Raw genomic sequence first — 20,137 nt, 5'->3', positions numbered from 1 at the left:
TGTGATTATACTTTCTAGTTCGATGAAAAACCGACCACTTTTTAAAGCATTCAAAATGCTCCACATCACATAGGTGGCAATCCTATCTGCAACATCATGTAATAGGCTTTTGCATATCTTGCCACAGGGTGTAAAATGGGTGACAGGAGGGTAATGTTGAGAGAAATGAGCTTGTGACCAAAATGTCACCTGTTTAAATCCCTTGAGTAGCTACACAAATCTTTTTGGTGGAGGAATATATAAAGGTTTCCTCCTTTCTCATCAGCTACAGTAAAGACACCCTGGGGCAAAACAGTCAAGCCCCAGTTTCTCCACTGGAGCTGCTTCACTGGCCACGAGTTACTAATCTGTGGTTGTACTGTAGAGCTCTTTGTGTATGTGTGTGTAACTCTACTTCTGTCTGAAAGTATTTGGCTAAGTCATCATTGTTTTCTTGAAAAAACAAGAAAAGAAAAACAGGGTCATTCTGTTCTGTTTAAAATATGCTTAGTCAACGTGCCACTTTGAATTATGTATATATTCTTTATTAAGGTGCCATGTCACATGGGATGATAATGTATGCTTTCCATAGCAGTGTAAAACCTCATACAACTCTATATTGTTTAGCATATGGAGGCATAATGATACCTTACTCTTTTACGATAAACTTGGCTGAACTTGTTAAACAGCCTTTTCCCAATTATCCTGCATATTAATTCATTGGCTTCATAATACTCCTTGTTTGTAAAATGTATTTTGCGGAACACACAAACAAACAGACATACATACACAATAAAGAGGTGGAGCTACAAGTAAACACCTACTTTATTTGCCAAGGTGAATTCATTCAATTCAATGGATGAAAAAAGATGAAATAGGCTTATAATCTCTAATAGGTTTAGACGCTTGTAGAAAATAAACAAATCCAACCTCAGAGTCAGAGCCAGGTGAGCTTACAGCAACCCGAGTAAATAATTATCTGTAGCAAAAAGTGCCATCTGTCATTTGGACCAGTCACCTTTTTTCATTAGCCGATATAGCACCTGGCAAAATAAAAGGTCCTTGACAATATTGTACACTTCCATGGCATCTCTTGTTGTAGAAATGAAGTTGGCGCTTTTCACTACTGACCCTGTAATACAATAATTCAGGTTTTGCTTTTTTCCATTGCAGCAGTCACTAACTGTGTTTTATTGTGGGTCCTGACAGATTTTGAGTTGTGGGTTTTGTAAAGATTTAGTCCCTATTCTGAAGGTCAGTTCCTGATCCTTCATGAAAACAGAGACATTTATCCATCTACAAATGTTTTTCACATCAAACAGCCACACTCAGTTTGATAATCCAGAATCTTTATCAGAAACACTGATGTGTTTATATATTCAAATAAGAAGGAACATGTGGAAGAAATGCCTTATCAACATTTATGTTTATTTTTTTCTTTTTGTGGATCAATGCATGATTGACTGTTAATGGTAATATACAACTCATGCTTGTAATTTATAAGCTATTGTGATTATTATCCTAAAAAGGACTGTACTGTCAAAACATCTGTGGCTCATTTTTAATAAATGATCAAACTACTAACACTCAGTGTGATGTTTCTTTCCTGCAATAGTATTTAAAATAGCTGTAAAACAATAAAAAAAAACATTTGGTATCAAGCTAATGCAAAGTCCAAAACTGTACTGTAATAAATATATTTTTATAAAATCCCAATCCAGTGAGTGTAAATCGTATTAACTTATACTTGCAAGGCCATCATCAATATTAGTACATTCAGTTGATGATGGATTATAAATTAATGCAATGGTAAACACTGATGTTCCCTTGAGCAAGTCAATTGAGCCCCACACTGGGATGTGAGTTGATCAGACTGTGGTTGTACTGGACAGCTTGCAGGTGTGAAGGCGTGTTATTCCAGAACTTGAAGAGCAATTTGTACCTACCTCATATTCATTAAAGGTAAAAAAAAAAATCATGTTACATCAAGCATTAGTTATGCATTATTTAAGCATGGATGTGTTTTAGAAAGTGTTACCATTTTATGTTAATTTAAAACAAGACATTTGTTTACCATGTAACACATTTGATCTGTTGAGCAGGGTTTTTAATATTAATATTTGAGCATTTGAGTATACTCCTGACAACTCTCTTTTAAATGGGCTCTAGAGGACAAGGACGAGGAGAATCCAGGCTTTTATCGACCTGAGAGAGTTAATCCTCAGTGAGAGACCGACCCCACAGTACTGGAAGCAATTCATTCCTCTAATAGACTTTATGCAGTACATCCTCTCATCTAATCTCTTTTTTAACAGATTGCAATCGGCGTAATGAAAGAGGTGCACAGAAGCTCAGCAAACTAGTTTACAGATGCATGTTTCTAATACAAGAATGTGCCCAATGCTGCACGCACACACACACACACACACACACACACACACACACACACCCACACACACACACACATATACGCACGCACGCACGCACACTCACAGGCATGTACTCCCTTAAATGGGTGACAAAATTGTGCATGCAAAAACACACACTAATGGGATATCTTTTCAGCTAACCTGCCTGGTGATGGCTCTCAGGCTGACAAGAAATTTCACTGGTGCAACAACTACAATCAGCACATAAATAGAACTGTCCACTTTCATTGTATCAAATCAAAACACTAGGAAAGTAAACCCCTGTAGTTTTTCTTCATTGTTTGTTAAATACAGTAACAGTACAGCATCAGCTCCAATGGGGATATATTGTAGTAAAGCCCTGTATGTTGTCAAAATTGATTACACAGGCATTTTAAGGTCCAGTAATCAGGGAAAGTATGCATGCTGCTCATGTGGTTTTTATTTGAGTGCACTGGTGTCCTACATGAATTCAAAAGCTGTGCAATTTAACACAGACTCTAACTTAGCTATAGGTGCATGTTAAAGTGTAACAAACAAATAAACAACTGAATAAATCAAAAATTTTCTCCCAAGAAACAGAAAATGACAAAAGTAGTGGAGTGGAGAGTGGAGAAAAATTCTGGGAAGAAGCAAAAAACACTGTATGTGAAGCAAGGGGGAGGAACTGAGGATTTGAGAATTATAGCTTCAATTTCCTGGGGATGCGTGGGTGACGGTAACGGTGGGATCAGCCAGCGCGCTTCCCAAAGTAATGGGATTTATGTGCAGCACAGCGGTTTACAACCAGGTAACAAATGCCTCTCTCTTCCACGCTCACACTTGTTTCTCACTCCCTCTCTCCTTTTTCTCTCTGTCAGTTTGTCACCTTTGTATCTTCAATATCTCTGTCTTTACCTTCCCTTGTCTCTGTCTCTACACCTGGTTCGCATTCTCCCAGCATGTTTTGTTCACTGCATTCTCTCTATCACTTGCTTTCTCTTTCACTTCCACGCTGCATTACCTGTTTCAGATTTGGACGATTTAATTCATCTATGTGGTAAAGGCAGAGAAGTTATTGGTGGGAAATCAGCTGGAAATAAAAGCTTAAAGGGTTTAGATAGAGGTGGATGCTGACAGGTGCGGTATGTGTTTTGTACCCTGGAACAGTCGCTGTCACCATTCCATCAGTCAAAAGAAATGGTGAGGCGACAGGTTGGCCTAGGGGTTTGGAGGCCGAATAGCGACCAAAACATTTCTGTTGATCCTTGCAAGGAGGAGGAAATGTTCCAGGTGTGATTTGGAAAGTGGAGGATTGCTGGTTATTACCTTAATACACACAGACATAATACCCTGAAGCAAAGTGAGGAGGTGAACCCCAGAAGTGCACTGCACTGCGACCGGCCCTTCTCTGACCTTAAGGTATTTATTAAGAAATGACATGTAGTTGATTTCCATTTATCATTGTTGAATTTATTAGTAACACCTGGCACCTGGCCAAGACATAATGTCTACTATGAAAACTGAGAGAATACTGGGAAAAGAAAATCTGAGAGGAATCCAGGAAAAGGTGCTTGACTTTGTGGGAAACAAAATGTGTGCACCTATATTTCTGTTTGTGCACATTCTTTGCTCTTTGCACTTGTAAAAACTGAGTCATTATAATCAGTGTGTCTGTGTGTACGTCCATAGTGGATGTGTAGTATCGGTGTGTGTATGTTATCTAAATGTACGTATGTGCATATCAGCTACCCTTAAAGGACTTGGAAGCAATTACTAAATCTGCAAATATACACTGTAACAGGATGAAAGAAGCTGCAGACCTGCTTGATTATGCATTTTAGGTACGCAAAAAGTATTTTTAGGTCAGTACAGGTTGAAATATTTTACTAGAAGCCAGGACTTGGATTGCAGTTTAAAGAGTTTAAAGATGCAGAATGTGTCGTAATTGGTCTCTTTAATTGGTACAGTGCAGCTCGTGGTTATAAATATGTTTAAGTCTGTGAGTGTGAAGCACTGCTGAAAGGCTGCATGCATTTAAGTAATATGTTTCAAACCTGGAAAGGTCAAATGCAGAGGGTACTGAAACTGAAATTGTGAGATTCTTAAAGCCCCTTCCAGTGACACAAAAAAATGATCAAAGCAGCCTTACAAGCAAATTGATTCTCGCCAGTGGTGTGGCTATATATCCCCACCTTGATCCCCTGACTGGACTGGATCTGAAACTGGTAGAGAAAGTTAAGGAACTGAACAGTGTAATAATTCCTGTGGGAGGCCTTTAACCTACATCCATAAAGCCCAGCCACACATGATCTGTTGGTTAAATATCTAAACCTCAAAAATAAAAACAAGTAGTGTGCATTAATGGGATGAACAAACAACATCTTTAAATAAATTAGAGCTTTTAGATTATTTTAAATGTCTTTCCTCTTGTATCTCTCTTTTTCTCATTATTTTTTCTGATTCGCTCTCTCCCCATTGACCCCTCTCAGACATGGATTATAGCCTTACATAAAACTGACTGCACAGATGCAGTACATTGTCCCACCACAGAGATTTTACAGTACTAAGGGTTATTGCAGATTGCCCATTGATCCTCAACTTTTCAAGGGGGAATTCATACGCAATAGGCTTTGCCACCTATTGATCTCATCATATATACTGCACACTTGTACGTCATATTATTGTGAAGGTATATTGTAGTAAGAGTTACAGTAATCAATAAAAGACTGAATCAACTCTCCCATCGTTCAGATTTACTGGCTGACTCAGTTCTCTCAAAGGTTGTAAACTGCTTTAAATCAGGGTGTGTGTGTGTGTGTGTGTGTGTGTGTGTGTGTGTGTGTGTGTGTGTGTGTGTGTGTGTGTGTGTGTGTGTTTATTCTGCCACTTGTGGTATTTAGGACATTTTGGTCTAATGCACATGTTTTTAGATTCAAATGAGGGTAAAATAAATGATCACCCAGTCATCTGTCTCTCTGTTCTATATTCAAACCTGCAAGCATCATATTACAAAAATAGCAGGCCACTATGTGCAGGGGTTATGGCTGATGATGGTATTGCGTTTAATTTTTTAATTTTTTTTTTTCCATTCCACCACATTTCCAGGCCTTGTTACATTAACCCCCGCTTCCACCCCTGTACTCCACCACTTTAAATAAGATGACAAGCTCGAGGAGCATTGCCCCCGTGTTCTCTTTATGAGAGGCAGGGGAAGAGGATTTGGCCGCTGTCAGCAGTTACTGGAGGGCAGAAGCCCCGTACTTAAATCCCAGGTTGGGATTATGATATAAAAATCAATCAATCCCCTTGTCTTAGAGCGGTGAATCAGCGGTGATGGCATGACCTAGTTGGATGGATCTAATCTAAGCAGTGACTGACGCCACAAGGACAAAGGGGAGCTCAGTGGGGAATAACAAAATACGCTCATTAGATAAATAATATAGAGGATAAACAAAAGCAGCAACTTGGTGTTTGTTTTCCTTTTTGGAAATATCTATGTCCATCTGTCTAGCTCTTTCTTTTTGGTGTTTCCCCGTATGCCACTCTTGTCTTATTTCAGATCTGAGTCTAGAGATGTGATTTTCTAAGATAACATCATTAGGTTTACACTTGTCTAACAAGTATTTGTCTCCTGTAACTGGATTTATTTAAAACCTTGTAGTACTTTATTCCCACTGTGCCTCTTTATCTATTCAAATTATCTGTGTATTCAGGTTAGGGTTAGGGTTAACTTAACTTTGACTAAAGCCTATCATTGTGAATAATTATTTTTAAGAAGCATTTATGAGCAATTACAATCATAATAATATTATTAGTAATATTAGCATTACAAAATTTCAGGTGTAGCAATCGACCATTAGAATGAGATTAAGTTCTTTACAGTATTGGATACAGTTATATGGAGTGCAAGTACAAGCCTTAAATAAATGTGTGTAAGCAACTGAGAAAAAACTGTAAAGATCTCACACAAACACAAAAACACACTCTAAGCAGTGTGTTTTCCGTCACTCTGTGAGGCTGCGAGGTCCAGACAGATTGGCTATTCTGGCAAGTCTCTGAGCCCGTATGCCAGCACCAGGCAGACTCTTGTGTTTCTGTGTGTAGGTGTGTGTGTGTGTGCGTGTGCGTGTGTGGGCGTGTGTATCTTGACTGAGCCGTGGGGATACAATTGATCTCAGCCACAGGAGTCCAAGAGAGAAAGAGAGGAAGACAGACGGGATGAGAGTGAAGAACACCCATCACATACAGCTTGAACAACTATTTGTTTTCCTTTTTCTACCTGTTGCTTAGGAACAACACTTTTTGTGAGTGTTTTACAAACAAATTTACCAGTGAGGCAAAGAATTAGCTCACTGGCACGAAGGATAGTTTAGTCTTACACCTTTGTATTATTTAAAATACAGTATATATACATTCAGAAACATTCATGTGTTACGCTTAAATCGGAATCTCAGACAGATCTTTCTGTATCTGTCTGCATCCACTTCTTTCTTGTGCTCATTCTTTCACACAGAAGCCAAATTGTGTTTCCTCTCCTCTTAACTTTATCACGGAGTCTGTACTTTGAGGTTGTTTTTTTTTATCTTCCCCACCTTCAGCTCACTTTAGAAGACTCCTAGGGAACTTTATCTCTTATCTGAAAGAGGCCTTATTGCTCAATTGATAACCTCTCCTTCAGTTCAAAGTCTGTAAATAAAAAAGTTAAAGTATAAAGTCGTAGATACTTGTGGCCATCATAAAAAATGTAGCAAAAAACTCTTTATAGTGCGTGACTGTTACACAGAGGAAACATCAGAAAACATGCTGTCTACACATTTCAGTTTTTGGATGCATAGATGCATAAAATATAATGTCTTAATTTAAAACATGTTAATTACTGAGCTTTAAAGGTAAGTAAGTGGATTTTGTTTAGAGACCGGCTAGTTGTCGCCACCTGTTTCCAGTCTTTGTGCTAAGCTAACCTGACAGGCTGTACAGAAGCTTCATATGAGAGCAATCAATTTTCCCATCTAGCTCTGGGCAAGAAAGTGAAATTCCCAAAATGTCAAACTATTGCTTTAAGGGAATATTAATCTTTAATTTTCACAACCAGTTGGGAGAATCAAAGAAGCTATGTTTTGGGAAAAAGGCTCCAGTAACCGCAATCATTAAAACTTATGTATCCACATTTTCACTGCACGTCTATTCAAGCCCTCTGACCGTGAGAAAGACTGGATTAAGACCAGAAGCCCTGAAGCCTCTTATCTTCAAATGGCTCTTGAGCATGCAGAAAACAAGCGTGTTTCATTAAATTTGACAACAAGGATGTTCCAAATTAATACACTCACACTACAGAAAGGAATTAAATAGAACTGATAATGGGTTTGGAAAAACACTTAAAACGCTATAAAGCATGTAATTGTCTAGCAAGATTTACCAACACACATTCAGGGTGGCTGGCATTTAGAAAATGAGACAAAGAAAAAAGGGAAAGAAGAAGAGACAATAAACACAATAGAAAAAAGAATAAAAAAGCACTATAGGAGCATGGGGCTTTCCCTTGTGGTGTATCAGTCTGACCGTAACAAGCCTGACAGGGTAGTCAACGGCAACATTGTCCTAAGTAACAGAGTTGCCGGGTGATGGCGTGCAGATGGACAGAGAAGTGTAGAGTGAATTGGAGATAACAGAGAGTGTGACAACTGAATTACAGCTGACGGCCCAGACATCAGCTCTCAGCAAGAGAAAAACAAGACAGATAGACAATATGGCACACTGGGAGGCAGACGAGGAGATAGAGAGACTGAAAGCAAATCTGAGTGGTAAGTCAAAGGACAGAGGAAAACCCATGGAAAGAAAGGAAAGAAAGACACAAGGAGACAGACAGAGAAATTTAAGGAAGTGAGAAAATTTGTGGATGAAAGGATGATGCTAGTTCTTGCACAAGACAGGAGAAGTTTTAACAATGAGAGAAAGAGACGGAGAGCAAGAGATTCCTGAGCCAAGAAACAACGAGCCTGCAGAGAAAAGTCAGATGAGATGGGTGAGTCGAAAAAGAGAAAGAGAGTGCAAAAGTCAAAGTGATAAAATTGAAATTGATAGCATAGGAACAGATCTTGGCTTTGTGAAGGCATGTATAAATGTCTGGGCACACACAAGCATTCCTACAATCAAAAAACCTACTTGTGGCATTTGTGAGCCTGAAGGTGGCCGACTTATCTTCGATGTTGCACACATTGCGGACGGACACCTGGCATGTGTAATCAGCAAAGTCCTTGGGCCTCAGGTTTTTCAGCTTCAGCACCTTGGTCTCACCCTAGATGGGACGAAACATGACAGCGTCATGCTAAAATATCACATTCTTAAAAACAAAATCTTTTATGTGGTTAAACTGAAAGACACACATACACACATAAATGCATCAATGAGAAATCTCTGAGCTTTTTATTCTAGTCTTTTCTAAACTGGGTTGTAATCTTATGTAAAAATCACTTCAATTTTTGATGAGCCGCAGTGTGATAAACAAGGTCAAAAGACAGTGAGATGAACACACACATGCACACACACACAGTGTGTTTGTGTATCTGACATGCCCTGATTATCAAGCATCTCAGATCTACATATAGAGTAATATGAGTAACATGAATTTCAAATGGCTTTTCACGAGACCATTAAGAAAATGAAACTGATCTGATTGTCAGCGGAAAAACAAAAAAAAATCCCTCCATCATCTCCCTGACGATTCATAAAACAATGTCTCTTACTACTCTAGCAGCTTTCTCTGGGCCTCTCATGTAGACATACGCTCTCTCTTGGACACACAGATCACACATCTCTTTCAACATCACTGGTGATTTTTCAGATCAAGACTTTGCATCTGATACTGTCTAACTGTCTGTCTGCTGTAGTAGGTGATGGGCTACTGTCTTAGGCAGCCCTGGGAGGAGCTCTGCTGGCCGGCTAATTGAACTCAAGGGGCTCTGCTCTGTGGCTCTGGTAAGTGGATGAAAAGGGAGCAGTGGTGCTAACGCAACAATTGTGCACTCAGATTGGGAGATCAGGATTGGGGACTGTTTATTTTTGTTATTTGGTAACTTACTGGCTGGTCAAGAAGCTGGCCGATTGATCTAGTGAAAACTGATGAAATGTTATCGAGAATGAGCATTATTTTGAACTTAAAGGGTAACTTACCCTAAACAATTTTTTGAATTTGGTTTTAATATTTAGTATTAGGCTGCGACATAATGGGAAATTGCGGACCGTCAGTGTACATTTACTATAAGTGCTCGTTTTACCACTGATAGGCTCATGTTATTCTAGGTCTGACCATTATGGAAAGGACCCCACAGAGATTAATCCATTTTTACACTTTTGATCTTTTTCGTTTTTGAAAGGCTACAAAAATCACCCTCCAAAGTCTTCAGGTGCGGAGTATCACACTTTGTAGAGCCCCATGCACACCACTTTGACAGACCTGCCAGGCCGAGTCAAAGCTTTTGAACAATTGCTGTTCGGGGGAGGAGTTTCGTGAACGGTCAATTAGATTCCTGTGACCCTGGAGTACCAATGTCACAACCGTAGTGCTTTAACAAGCCAATCCGGCTGAAAACTAAAGGGGACAGAGGGTTTGCAGTCAGGGCCCTGAGGCTCGGGAACGATCTGCCTGAGGAAATCAGGTCGGCTGAGTCAGTGGTCTCCTTTAAGTCCCTTCTTAAATCATACTTATCAGAGAGCCTATCCTGATTTGACTTGTGTTTTAATTTTCTTCAAACTGTCTTCTATTTCCTTAAAAATGTTTTTCTTTTCCTATTCTTGCCCTTTTCTACACTATATTGATTCTTATACACCAAATAGTTTTTTTTAATCTGTTTTATTTAAAAACCTTTTATTTTGCAGCCTTTGTGAAGCACTTTGTAATGTGAACACTGATTGTTAGACATACATAGGGAAAAAACTAGATAACAGCAAGAGCGAGAGATTTAGACTTTCTCAAAAGTGAAGTTTAGTGGGGAGGATTTTATGAGGCACTTCCTAAAGAGACTAGCAGAAAGCAAGGAGTGACTGCACACCTGGCGGTGTGTCTGTGCTGTGTATGTGTTCATGTGTACCTGAGTGTAAAGTGGTTCGTAGATGTCCACCCCATTGTCCTTGCTCTGTTCAATGAGTATGTTCCCACGTTTCCAGATGAATCGTGCAGGAGGGTTGGAGTTGACGGTGCAGCGCAGGAACACCGTCTTCTCCTGGTAGTAACTGCCACGCACATCGCTGATGGTCTGGTGCACTGTCAGAACTGGTGTGTCAAGGTCTGCAAAACACATAAAAGTAACAAAAAAAATAATGAAAACACTAAGATTCAGATATTGTCGCCAGGAGAAACATATTGTTTATAACGCCCCAGAAGCTTGTTCATTGAAGCCTTATTGTGCCACACACAAAATGAACAGCAAAGGAAACAAGATACAGTATTAAAAGCACAAATTCTTCAGAGTATGTTTAGTTAAAATAACCTCTAGTTTGTATGATATTGCTGTCATTTCTGTGCAAAACACTGGCAATATTATGTGTGGCAGGGATGGGATTTGGTAACTGGGACACACTGTAAATGAGGGCAAAGAAGTGCTGTTTGTTGGCTGAAATGCCCACCCAAACTGATCCAAACTGTCCAAACAACTGCGTATTGATTAGAGCTTCTAACGAGTACAAATGTCCAAACAATCTGTGCGTTTGGCCATTTCCCTCTCTTGCTGTGACTCTTTCCCACGCTAGATTTATATATTTTTTCTGTTGTTTTTATCCCCCCCCTTTCCTCGCATCTCCGTGCATTTCCTTCATGGGAGTGTCAGCTCCCTTTTCCTCCAGTGGATGGGATTTCAGCTGCTGTCAGGAGCATGGAGGCTGCTCCCCCCTGGTTTCTGCCATCTCTCCAAAACTCACTGCCACTTTCACTCCTCATCACCATCCCTCCCTCTCTATCCCCTCCTCCTCACTCCTTGCCTCTATCTCTTACAGGGCAGAGTTGTGTGTGTGTGTGTAATCCCGATTATTTGCAGCCTAATTGGACTGTTGCGGACTTCAAATATCATGGAAACAATTTCTGCAGGGCTACCAGGGTAGCCTTTTCCTCCCTTGAAATTTTACATCTCTCCTCTCCTCTCACCTCCTCTTTTCTATCCTCTGCCCCCATCCCTCACTCCATTTCTCCTGCATCAAACGTGCTGTACCATATCAGGAAGGTATGGTGCAAGCTATGGAAATTAGTTGAGAGTGTGTTGCTACTATGTTCCTTGACACCATCCGTTGTGAGCGTAGAGCGGCCCATGTGATGGAAGACAGAGGGATATATTTGTATGTAATGTATCTTTTTTGCTGAGATGTTTGAGAGTGCTGTTGAAAAGGGCACAGCTGTCACAAGAGTGCTGTGTCACACACACAGGCACATGCACATGCACATGTATGCACACACACACACTCACATCTGGACCTAAATATAAGTGTGTGCAGCCTTAGGATAGCACCAGAGCACTTTGGTGGTTTCAAGGTTAGAGCTCTGGGAAAATATTGGCACATAAACACACAGACCCAGCTACAAAAAAAAAAGTCAGGAATTGTATGAGACTACAGCTTTCTTTTTCAAATGAAAGGTAAGTCACAGGTTAAGGAAATATTTCTCAATTCATTTGATGTGATTTAACCATCTTGCATGTTTTGAAGCTGAGTACAGTATTCAGAAACCTTGTCTGAATGTCATGGGAAAATACGAGTCAGAATGGTTGCGACTCTGAAACTGTCATGTGAACACTTGTAACTACAGATGCTCCATCAAATCCTCTTTGCAATAATGTACCAACAAAAAGTCAAAGCAGAGTTTTTAAAATGTGTAACATAACATTTCTATATTTCTATATGATTTGACCTGAATAACTGCTTCGACATCCACCAACTTAAAGGATTGTCTCTATTTAGTGTTACTGTATGTTTATTAACAAAATGATGGTTGTGGAAAATGAGCTGACATTAATTGTGGTTATAACCAGTTTAGATCTCCACAGTTAAAATTACATTTGAAAGCATTTGAAAAGATACAATTTCAGCAACAATTACTGTCTCACCTGGCTAAGCTTCTTACTCTAATGCAGTGAATTAGTTTTGTGACTCTGTTATTTGAGATTTTCTCAGTGATTCAATTCTGTGCTCTGTGAAGTGCTCACCTGTTTCCATCCCTTTCATCTCCCCGTGGACACCCTCATTTATAAAAGGACAACCCACAGTTTGGGACAAAAGGCCCAGCAGGAAACTAGACAGCAAGGTTCCACCAGCCTCCCTAAAAGCCTCTGCCAGCAACAGGCCATCAAACCTGGGCAGCTATCAAAGATATCTGCCTCTTGGTTCTGCCATGTGTGCATGTGTGTGTGAAAGAGATCTGGCAAAAGAGCAAGCACCTTTGTATTCTTCAATTTCAGAAAAGAAGTGTACGCATAGTGTGTTTGTATTTGTCCAAGACTGGCGAAGGGTTTCTGTATGATTTTCACAGATCATTTGCAGCGCAGGGGGAATCCATAGCTGACTAATGCCATGGTAGTGTGTGTGTGTGTGTGTGTGTGTGTGTGTGTGTGTGTGTGTGTGTGAGTGAGTGTCAGAGAGTGAGTGAATGTGGCTATCTGCTGTCATTTTGTCTGTTTTGTGACACTATGAATGTGGTGAATGTGGAGAGAGTGGAAAGTGACAGATTGACACAGACAGACTCAGATGCAGACAAGCAGATTCTCAGAAAATCACAAAACTGTAAATGGACAAACACTGTAGAGTCACTCAGAGGTCCACATTGTATGATCATATACAGCCAAGATGATTCTAACAGCATAAATAGCACATTTATAGAAAACATCAGAACATAGTTCACACAAAACAACTAACATTAAACAATCATCCTGCCAGAACACAATATTTTTCTGCCTTTTTTTCCACACATGGTGTTGTTAAAGCTTTTATAATCCAAGCTCCCAGGGTGAGTCTAACTTTACTCAGTTTGGGCCCTTAAGTAAATAGAGACACAAGATGAAACTGCAAGTGTACAGAAATACAATATGAAACTTTAATGAAGCTTCTGATTTCCCCAAAGTCCTGCCTTTGCACACAGCTAAGATCAATTGCACTGCACTGCTTTTGTTAGCCACAGCTTTTAATGTACATCTACGCTTCCAAATTTCAAGCCGCACTGGGGGTCTGGCATTGTTTTCCGCTTAGACACCACACAGTGGTGCTGACACAAAGACATTTTAGTTCTCCCTTTGACTGTGGCCCTTAGCTTGGACAAATACATGTGGATAAAGCAGGAGATCAAGTATCTTATATAAAGTTAATACTATGTGATTAAAAACTGCCTTCTCCAGCCCAGCGGTACTGTAATCAGAATATCTAATTATTTCTGATTTATGTCTGTCCTCCAAGACAAGCCTTTGCATGTTTATTCTGGATTATATCCTGTCATAAAAACTGTTGATTTTTGGTATTAAGGGGAACAATTTGTCTTTGAATTAAAAAACACAAATGCTTCTTTTCTTACATGCTAAATTTTCAATGAATAAAAACTAGAATTTAATGATGTTTGTTTTGTGTTGTTTTTACCTCAAAGCAGTTTACTTTTTGGGCATTTGTGCTTTATTGTATAGTTGTCTGCATTGGGAGAGACTGGAAAGACATGGGACCAAAATAATAGTGAAACTATATTTAAACAGAACACAAAGTTCAACACTGGATTCCAATCTGCAAGGTCACAGTTATAGAATTAATTCTTGGATACAATCCATGGATATTATTTTTTAACATGAACACAAGGAACAGAAGCAGACAGCAGCTGGAACAGGAAAACTGTAATATATAAACTATAAAACTGCCACTTTATCTACTGTTGTTTTAGCTCTTTGACATTTACATAATGACAAACACCTCAGTTAAAATCACACTTCATGAATACATTCAACTTCACTTCATTTAAAAACTTTTGATAAAGAAAATAAGGAAAAAAGGCATATCTCTGGCACACCGTCTTATCTGGTTGACAAAAATTAATTCAAGAGGGGCAATTCAACACTTCGTTTCATACAGTCTTGATCAGGCAACCAGATCAGTTAGACCAGCTGCCAGCTAATGAAATTCCTTTATCATTAGAAAAAAAACTGTCAAGTATTTTACTTCTATTTGTTCAGAATATTCTCACGTCCCAGTTTGTCTCAATTATATTAAGAACTGATGCAGGACACCCTCTTAAACACCAGCATGTGCTTCAATATCACCAACTTGTATTCCTCTCTCCCTTTAGGCAGAGTACAATTTTGGTCAGGTATCCCAATCATGTTTGGTCTTGAAAATGATGTTTGTTGTTTTAATACAAATTTCAGGGAAAACTAACTAGCAGAAAGAAGGAACACTGTACAGACTTCGTTTGCTTGTTATCTGAGGAATTGGATTATCAAAAATGTGATCAGAATTACAAATGCCGTACATCTAGTGAATACACTCCTAGCAAATGCAATAAACCAAGAGAGAACTCTTGGCAGCCTTTTTTCTGTATTGACCACCAGACCTTTTTAAGAGTTTCTCTGGCATTTTAAAATGGTTTCATACCCTGTTCCAAACCTCTTAGACCTGCACAATAGGTTAAATCTTGAGTGACAATGTGGAAGAAATAAAACAAGGCAGTGATCTAATATTACAGACCTAACAGTTGTATGCATGTACAGTATTTTTTATAGCATGTTGCATGCCATCAGTTCTTCACAATCACACCTCACGAAGAGTAACCATGGCAATGATGGAAACAGAGATTTACTCAGAAGCAATCCATCTGAACGGTCAGGGATGACCGAGAGTGTTTTTGTAACAAGTTGACCTCTGCTGGGTGCTTTCCCCTGCAGGAGGACGCCCTGGACTCCAAATCCTCTTTGATTTCCAATAACATGTCCTGTACTCTAATAGCTCTCTACGAGTGGACGGCCATTAGGGGACCAAAGAGAAGATGACAGATTCAATTGAGTGTGAGCGTGCAGTGGAGGAGAATAAGGTGTGGTGTGGTGTGTATGGATGGTTGAGTGAGGGGATGTGATTATGTGAGTAAGGATAGCTATGTTTAGTATCTATTGCACAATATATAACATGTTATCCCTATTAATCAGAGCCATACTTCACTGAAGGTCACTGCAGAATCTATTATGAGTTTGCTGAATAATAAGTGGGAAGTATGTATGTAATAAAAATAAAACGAGAGGGACACTGTATTCATGCTACACATGTGATAAAAAGGGCATTTTCTAGTGCTAGATGCTGCTGAATTGGACACTGAGCACAAGGCTGATCAAGTTGAAACATTTACAATGTGGAGTTTGTTTGCAAAACCATAAAGAGTTTTGACCCCCCCTTGCTGCCTGCTCTATTTGTGGTCCTTGCTGTTGACGTTTTCAAGAAATTGGACCACAAGAAATAACAAGACTAAGCGTACATGCCAATTCCCTTATTTGATTGTTCCTGTCTCCTTGTTTGACCCGGAAAACATTCTGGTCCATCATCATGAAGGCCACTCCAATGCCCTCATTTCTGCTCTGAAGAGACATGAACGAGGATATACCGCACCAGCCTTCATGGAAGTCTTTTATCAGACCAAACACCTGTTTATTGCAAATCTGTTAGTGATTGGATGCTACAGCTGATTGGACTGATCTAATAGTCACTGTGATAAAGTCACTGATAACATCCCTGCAGTGTCATACAGAAGTGGACAGACAGCACCAACTGAAGAAAGATTTTAGATTGTATTTGTTTTCAGATTAACCATAGTTAAAATAATAATGTATAATGGATAATATTATCACTTTGTATTTTTAATGTGATGTGAGATATACTTGCATCCTTTTTACTTTGTCTCAAATAACAACCCACTGACGCTAATAAATCATTTTAGAAAACATCTGAGCACAGTATAAATACAGGCTGCAGGTTTTTAATATATGTGAAGATAATTGACAGTTTAAATATATTCAAACATGCAGCTGCACTGACAATGGTAATTGTTTTTGGTGTTGGGGAAAATACAAACTCCAAACAATTAAAAGTTGCTATAGGACAAAGTGACAAACTGACAGCTGATCCAGCTGTGCTGTCACCATCAGAAACAGACACTTCACTTTAGGAGACGGTTCAGTAGAAACAACGTCTCATATCTATTAAGACCTGTTTCCTCAACTCCCCCTCCTCGTAAAAGACGCAAGTGAGAAAAACATGGATTCATTTGAAGGAATTGCGATGTACGCTAAAAGTCAGTATAGTCACACTAGTGGGAGGGTGTGTGTGTGTGTGTGTGTGGCTCAAGGCCACAAATGTCAATCTCGTGCTAGAGGAAAACTCAGGGGGTCATCAAAGTCTGTAGGATTCACCCTCTGACCAGAATTTATGAACAGTAAAATAAATAATAAAAAAGCAAACAACATGATTTAAAGAGAACCATAGAAATTAATGAAAATAAATCCAGCTTTTGTGACATGTAAAACAAAGGGACTGGTTTGTGATGGGATGGGTAATTATGTGATGGAAATTTGGATGTAATGAAAAATGGTGCATAACAGTGGAAAAGCCCAAACAGTATGGAGTTTCTCAGGTAGAAAACAGCTAAAAATCTGTTTCAATAGGCAGAGTCTAAACATATTTCAATCTGCAGTAATAATCAAACTACAGACCAAAAGAAGACCAGCTCTGTCTGTCTATCCCTTTGTTTCTTTTGCACACACACATACATACACGCACACACACATACACACACGCACACACACACACAACACACTGAAAACACATTATTATAGGCTATCGACCACACACATGCACACATCCACACGCACAGAGAGAAAAACTGTGCATACAGAGAGGCACAAACAGAAGCAGACTTGCCGTTTGATCCAGTTTCGCGTCTCGTCAATTATTCAACATTCTGCTCATAGACATCGCCTTAAAGAGGCCATAAAACATGCACGAAGCCCACATTTGGAAATAACGAGAACGTTGCCTGTGTTTTAAATGAAATGTAGAGAAGTAAAGATTGATTTAGGCTGACTTTCTCTGTATAAAAGGGAGTATACCAAAAAATCACAGGGCTTTTACTTTTTTAACCACCCCAGTCGTGGCTATCTCTCCTCATTAATGCCCCTAGAATGATGAAAGAAGAAGACGAACAAAACATAGATATAGGTGGTGACATGAAAGAACAGACAAAGGCGGAGGACACAGGAAGAAAGTGGCCTGAAAAATATAGTTAAAAATTAAATACAGTAGCTCAATACAGGAATCTCAGAGTAAATGCAGCACCTTCAATTAGCCTCATATAAACACACTATCACAGCATACAGCATTATTGACTAACCTGAGTGATGAGAGATGTCAAATCAAAAGGAGACATTCTGTAATTTTGTTTATGATTGTTTAAATACCAATATTATATTAGCAAATCTATGATGAGAAGCCACTTGGCGTTCATTTGTTGTTTTTATAAACTGAGTACAGAGCTACTGTAAAAGCACATCAGGATTCATCCTTTAACTTCCCGGATAATTAGAGAATAGAATAGAATAGTTTAGTATGAAGAACACTGCAGTCCATGAATATACAGCAGCATCTTGTCTTACATCCTCTACTAGAGGTTTAACAGCAAGGCACAGGAGCCTGTGTTAAGAGGAATTACACAACGAGTCTTCTAGCAAACTAACACTCATGAATTTGCTGAAAATGGCGCATTTTCGTTGAGCCAGCGCGTTATGTACAAGCCTTAATTATGCTTTTGTCAGCAAAGAGCCTGGGAAATGGTATTAAACATTCATGATGGTGTGACTCTATTATTTTAGGGCCATAAAAAGACTAATTTGGACATGGTTATTTACCCTGAGTGTGACAGTGTATCTGCACAGCAGTGGTGACAGCAAAGAGGGTGTTAAGGGACAAAGAGGCATAGTTCACTCACTCAACCTCCGGGCTAAAATAACATACAAATACAAAAATATTTGCCTACACACGTGTGCGCACACAATGACAAATACACACACAAACTCCTTAGGGCCAAAATAACACATGAATCTCAGTTCCCTCGCTGCAGCCCCCAAGGGCAAAAAAGAGAAAGTCCTTCTGTGTCCCTGTAAGTGCCTTCTGAAGTTAACTATGGGGAGCAGAGTGGATAAAGGATGCCCTTCTTACTCCTGCTGTGGTCACATGCACGCCTGGGTTGTGGTGTAACAGCTGAGATCCGTACATTACTGTGTGAGCACTTTTTTAATGCCAGGAAAAATCATAATGACATCCAGAGTCATGTGTAGCTGCTCCTTCAGTGTGTAACGCTCAGGAGGATCTAGTAAAAATGTGATGTAATATTCATGGATTTGTCTATTATCACCTGAAAATAATAATTATTCTGCTTTCGTTACCTAACAATGAGACACCCTTATCTGCAGAGGGAGCGGGTCCTCTTCCACAGACTCCGCCATGTTGAACCACCATTTTTCTACAGTAACCCAGAATGGACAAACTGCACACCGGCTCTAAATAGGGCCTTGGGAATGGGAGGGTGAGGCGAGATGGTTGTAATCTGCAACTACACCGCTTGATGCCACTAAATCCTACGTGCCGGTCCTTTAATGATGGTTAATGCACATCAACACACACTCAGACAGTTATCTCTCCCTCTCACGCCTGCGCACACACCCACACACACACACACACACACACACACACACACACACACACACACACACACACACACACACACACACACACACACACACACACACACACACACACCAATGTGGGGGAACAACCAGACAACAGATGTGTAATGTTCAAACCCTTGTCCTTGTCTTAATGTATATTTAATTAGCTTTGTGACATGCAAGGCACTGTGGAGCACAGCAATAGAGCGTATGGGAAACACATATAGATACACACACAGTAAGCTGCTGCTGCTCTTATAATTATCAAACTGTTTGTGGTTTATTGTGTTGTGTTGAGGGACAGACACTGGACTCAGGGGCAATCTGCACAGTGCCTTTATTAAAACTCTAGGCCACTTCTGTGGAATCCTGCTCAGATACTGTAATGACATTCTGGCACTACAGTATCAAGCAAGTTCACTTTCATTGTCTTCTGGTTCACAGGAGACCATCAAATAAATGAATAAGAGCTAGGAAACTCCTGAGATAACATCAGGGCAGAATGCACCAGTCTCAGTCGGTGAAAAGTTGGGATAGTTTTTGTCACTTTTAGTAGTTTTCACAAGACAAAATAAATCTTGTTGCAAGACATTTAAACAACACTAGCTAAACAATTCACCTTCTTCCAAGGTACTGAACAGATATAACAGGAAGTACTGATCACCTTCAAGAAGTCTTTATTATCTTTACTCCGAGAGAGTTCCTGTGGATTTTACAAGTGGTGTTCCTGTGGTATTGTCTTGACTTGTTTTGTATTTGTGCTCTTGCTACTTTCACCAGAGCCATAAGCTGACCTGACAAAGTTGTGGAGGTGACTATAAAGTAGAGGACAAAGATACTTTGCTGCTCTTCACTTTCAAGGAGCCAGTGGGTGGGCTTGTGGTTTGTCAAATGACCACATCCTCTGCTTCTCTTTGGCTAGATGAAACCACCCATTTACTATAATATCCATTATCTCCTATTCCACTTAGTGAGTTAGTGTCCCACACACATTTTTAATGTATATGGTTTTAGATGCAGTGCATTGACTGTCTTTACAAACTTGTAAGATCT

General features: G+C 39.6%; 1 protein-coding gene across 2 annotated transcripts in view; it reads right to left on the bottom strand.

The window, feature by feature from the left end:
- LOC127351888 (MAM domain-containing glycosylphosphatidylinositol anchor protein 1) overlaps positions 1-20,137 on the bottom strand; it is a 172,420-nt gene that overhangs the window by 56,629 nt on the left and 95,654 nt on the right. For both annotated transcript variants that reach the window (XM_051379864.1, XM_051379865.1), the window contains exons 5-6: positions 10,457-10,653; positions 8,532-8,664 (exon numbers count right to left, since the gene is read on the bottom strand). In XM_051379864.1, coding sequence (XP_051235824.1) covers positions 8,532-8,664; positions 10,457-10,653 — 330 coding nt within the window. The remainder of the gene's footprint in view (positions 1-8,531; positions 8,665-10,456; positions 10,654-20,137) is intronic.

Source organism: Dicentrarchus labrax, unplaced genomic scaffold (assembly GCF_905237075.1).
Source record: "Dicentrarchus labrax unplaced genomic scaffold, dlabrax2021, whole genome shotgun sequence".
Taxonomy (NCBI): domain Eukaryota; kingdom Metazoa; phylum Chordata; class Actinopteri; family Moronidae; genus Dicentrarchus; species Dicentrarchus labrax.
This window is presented reverse-complemented; position numbering and strand designations above follow the sequence as displayed.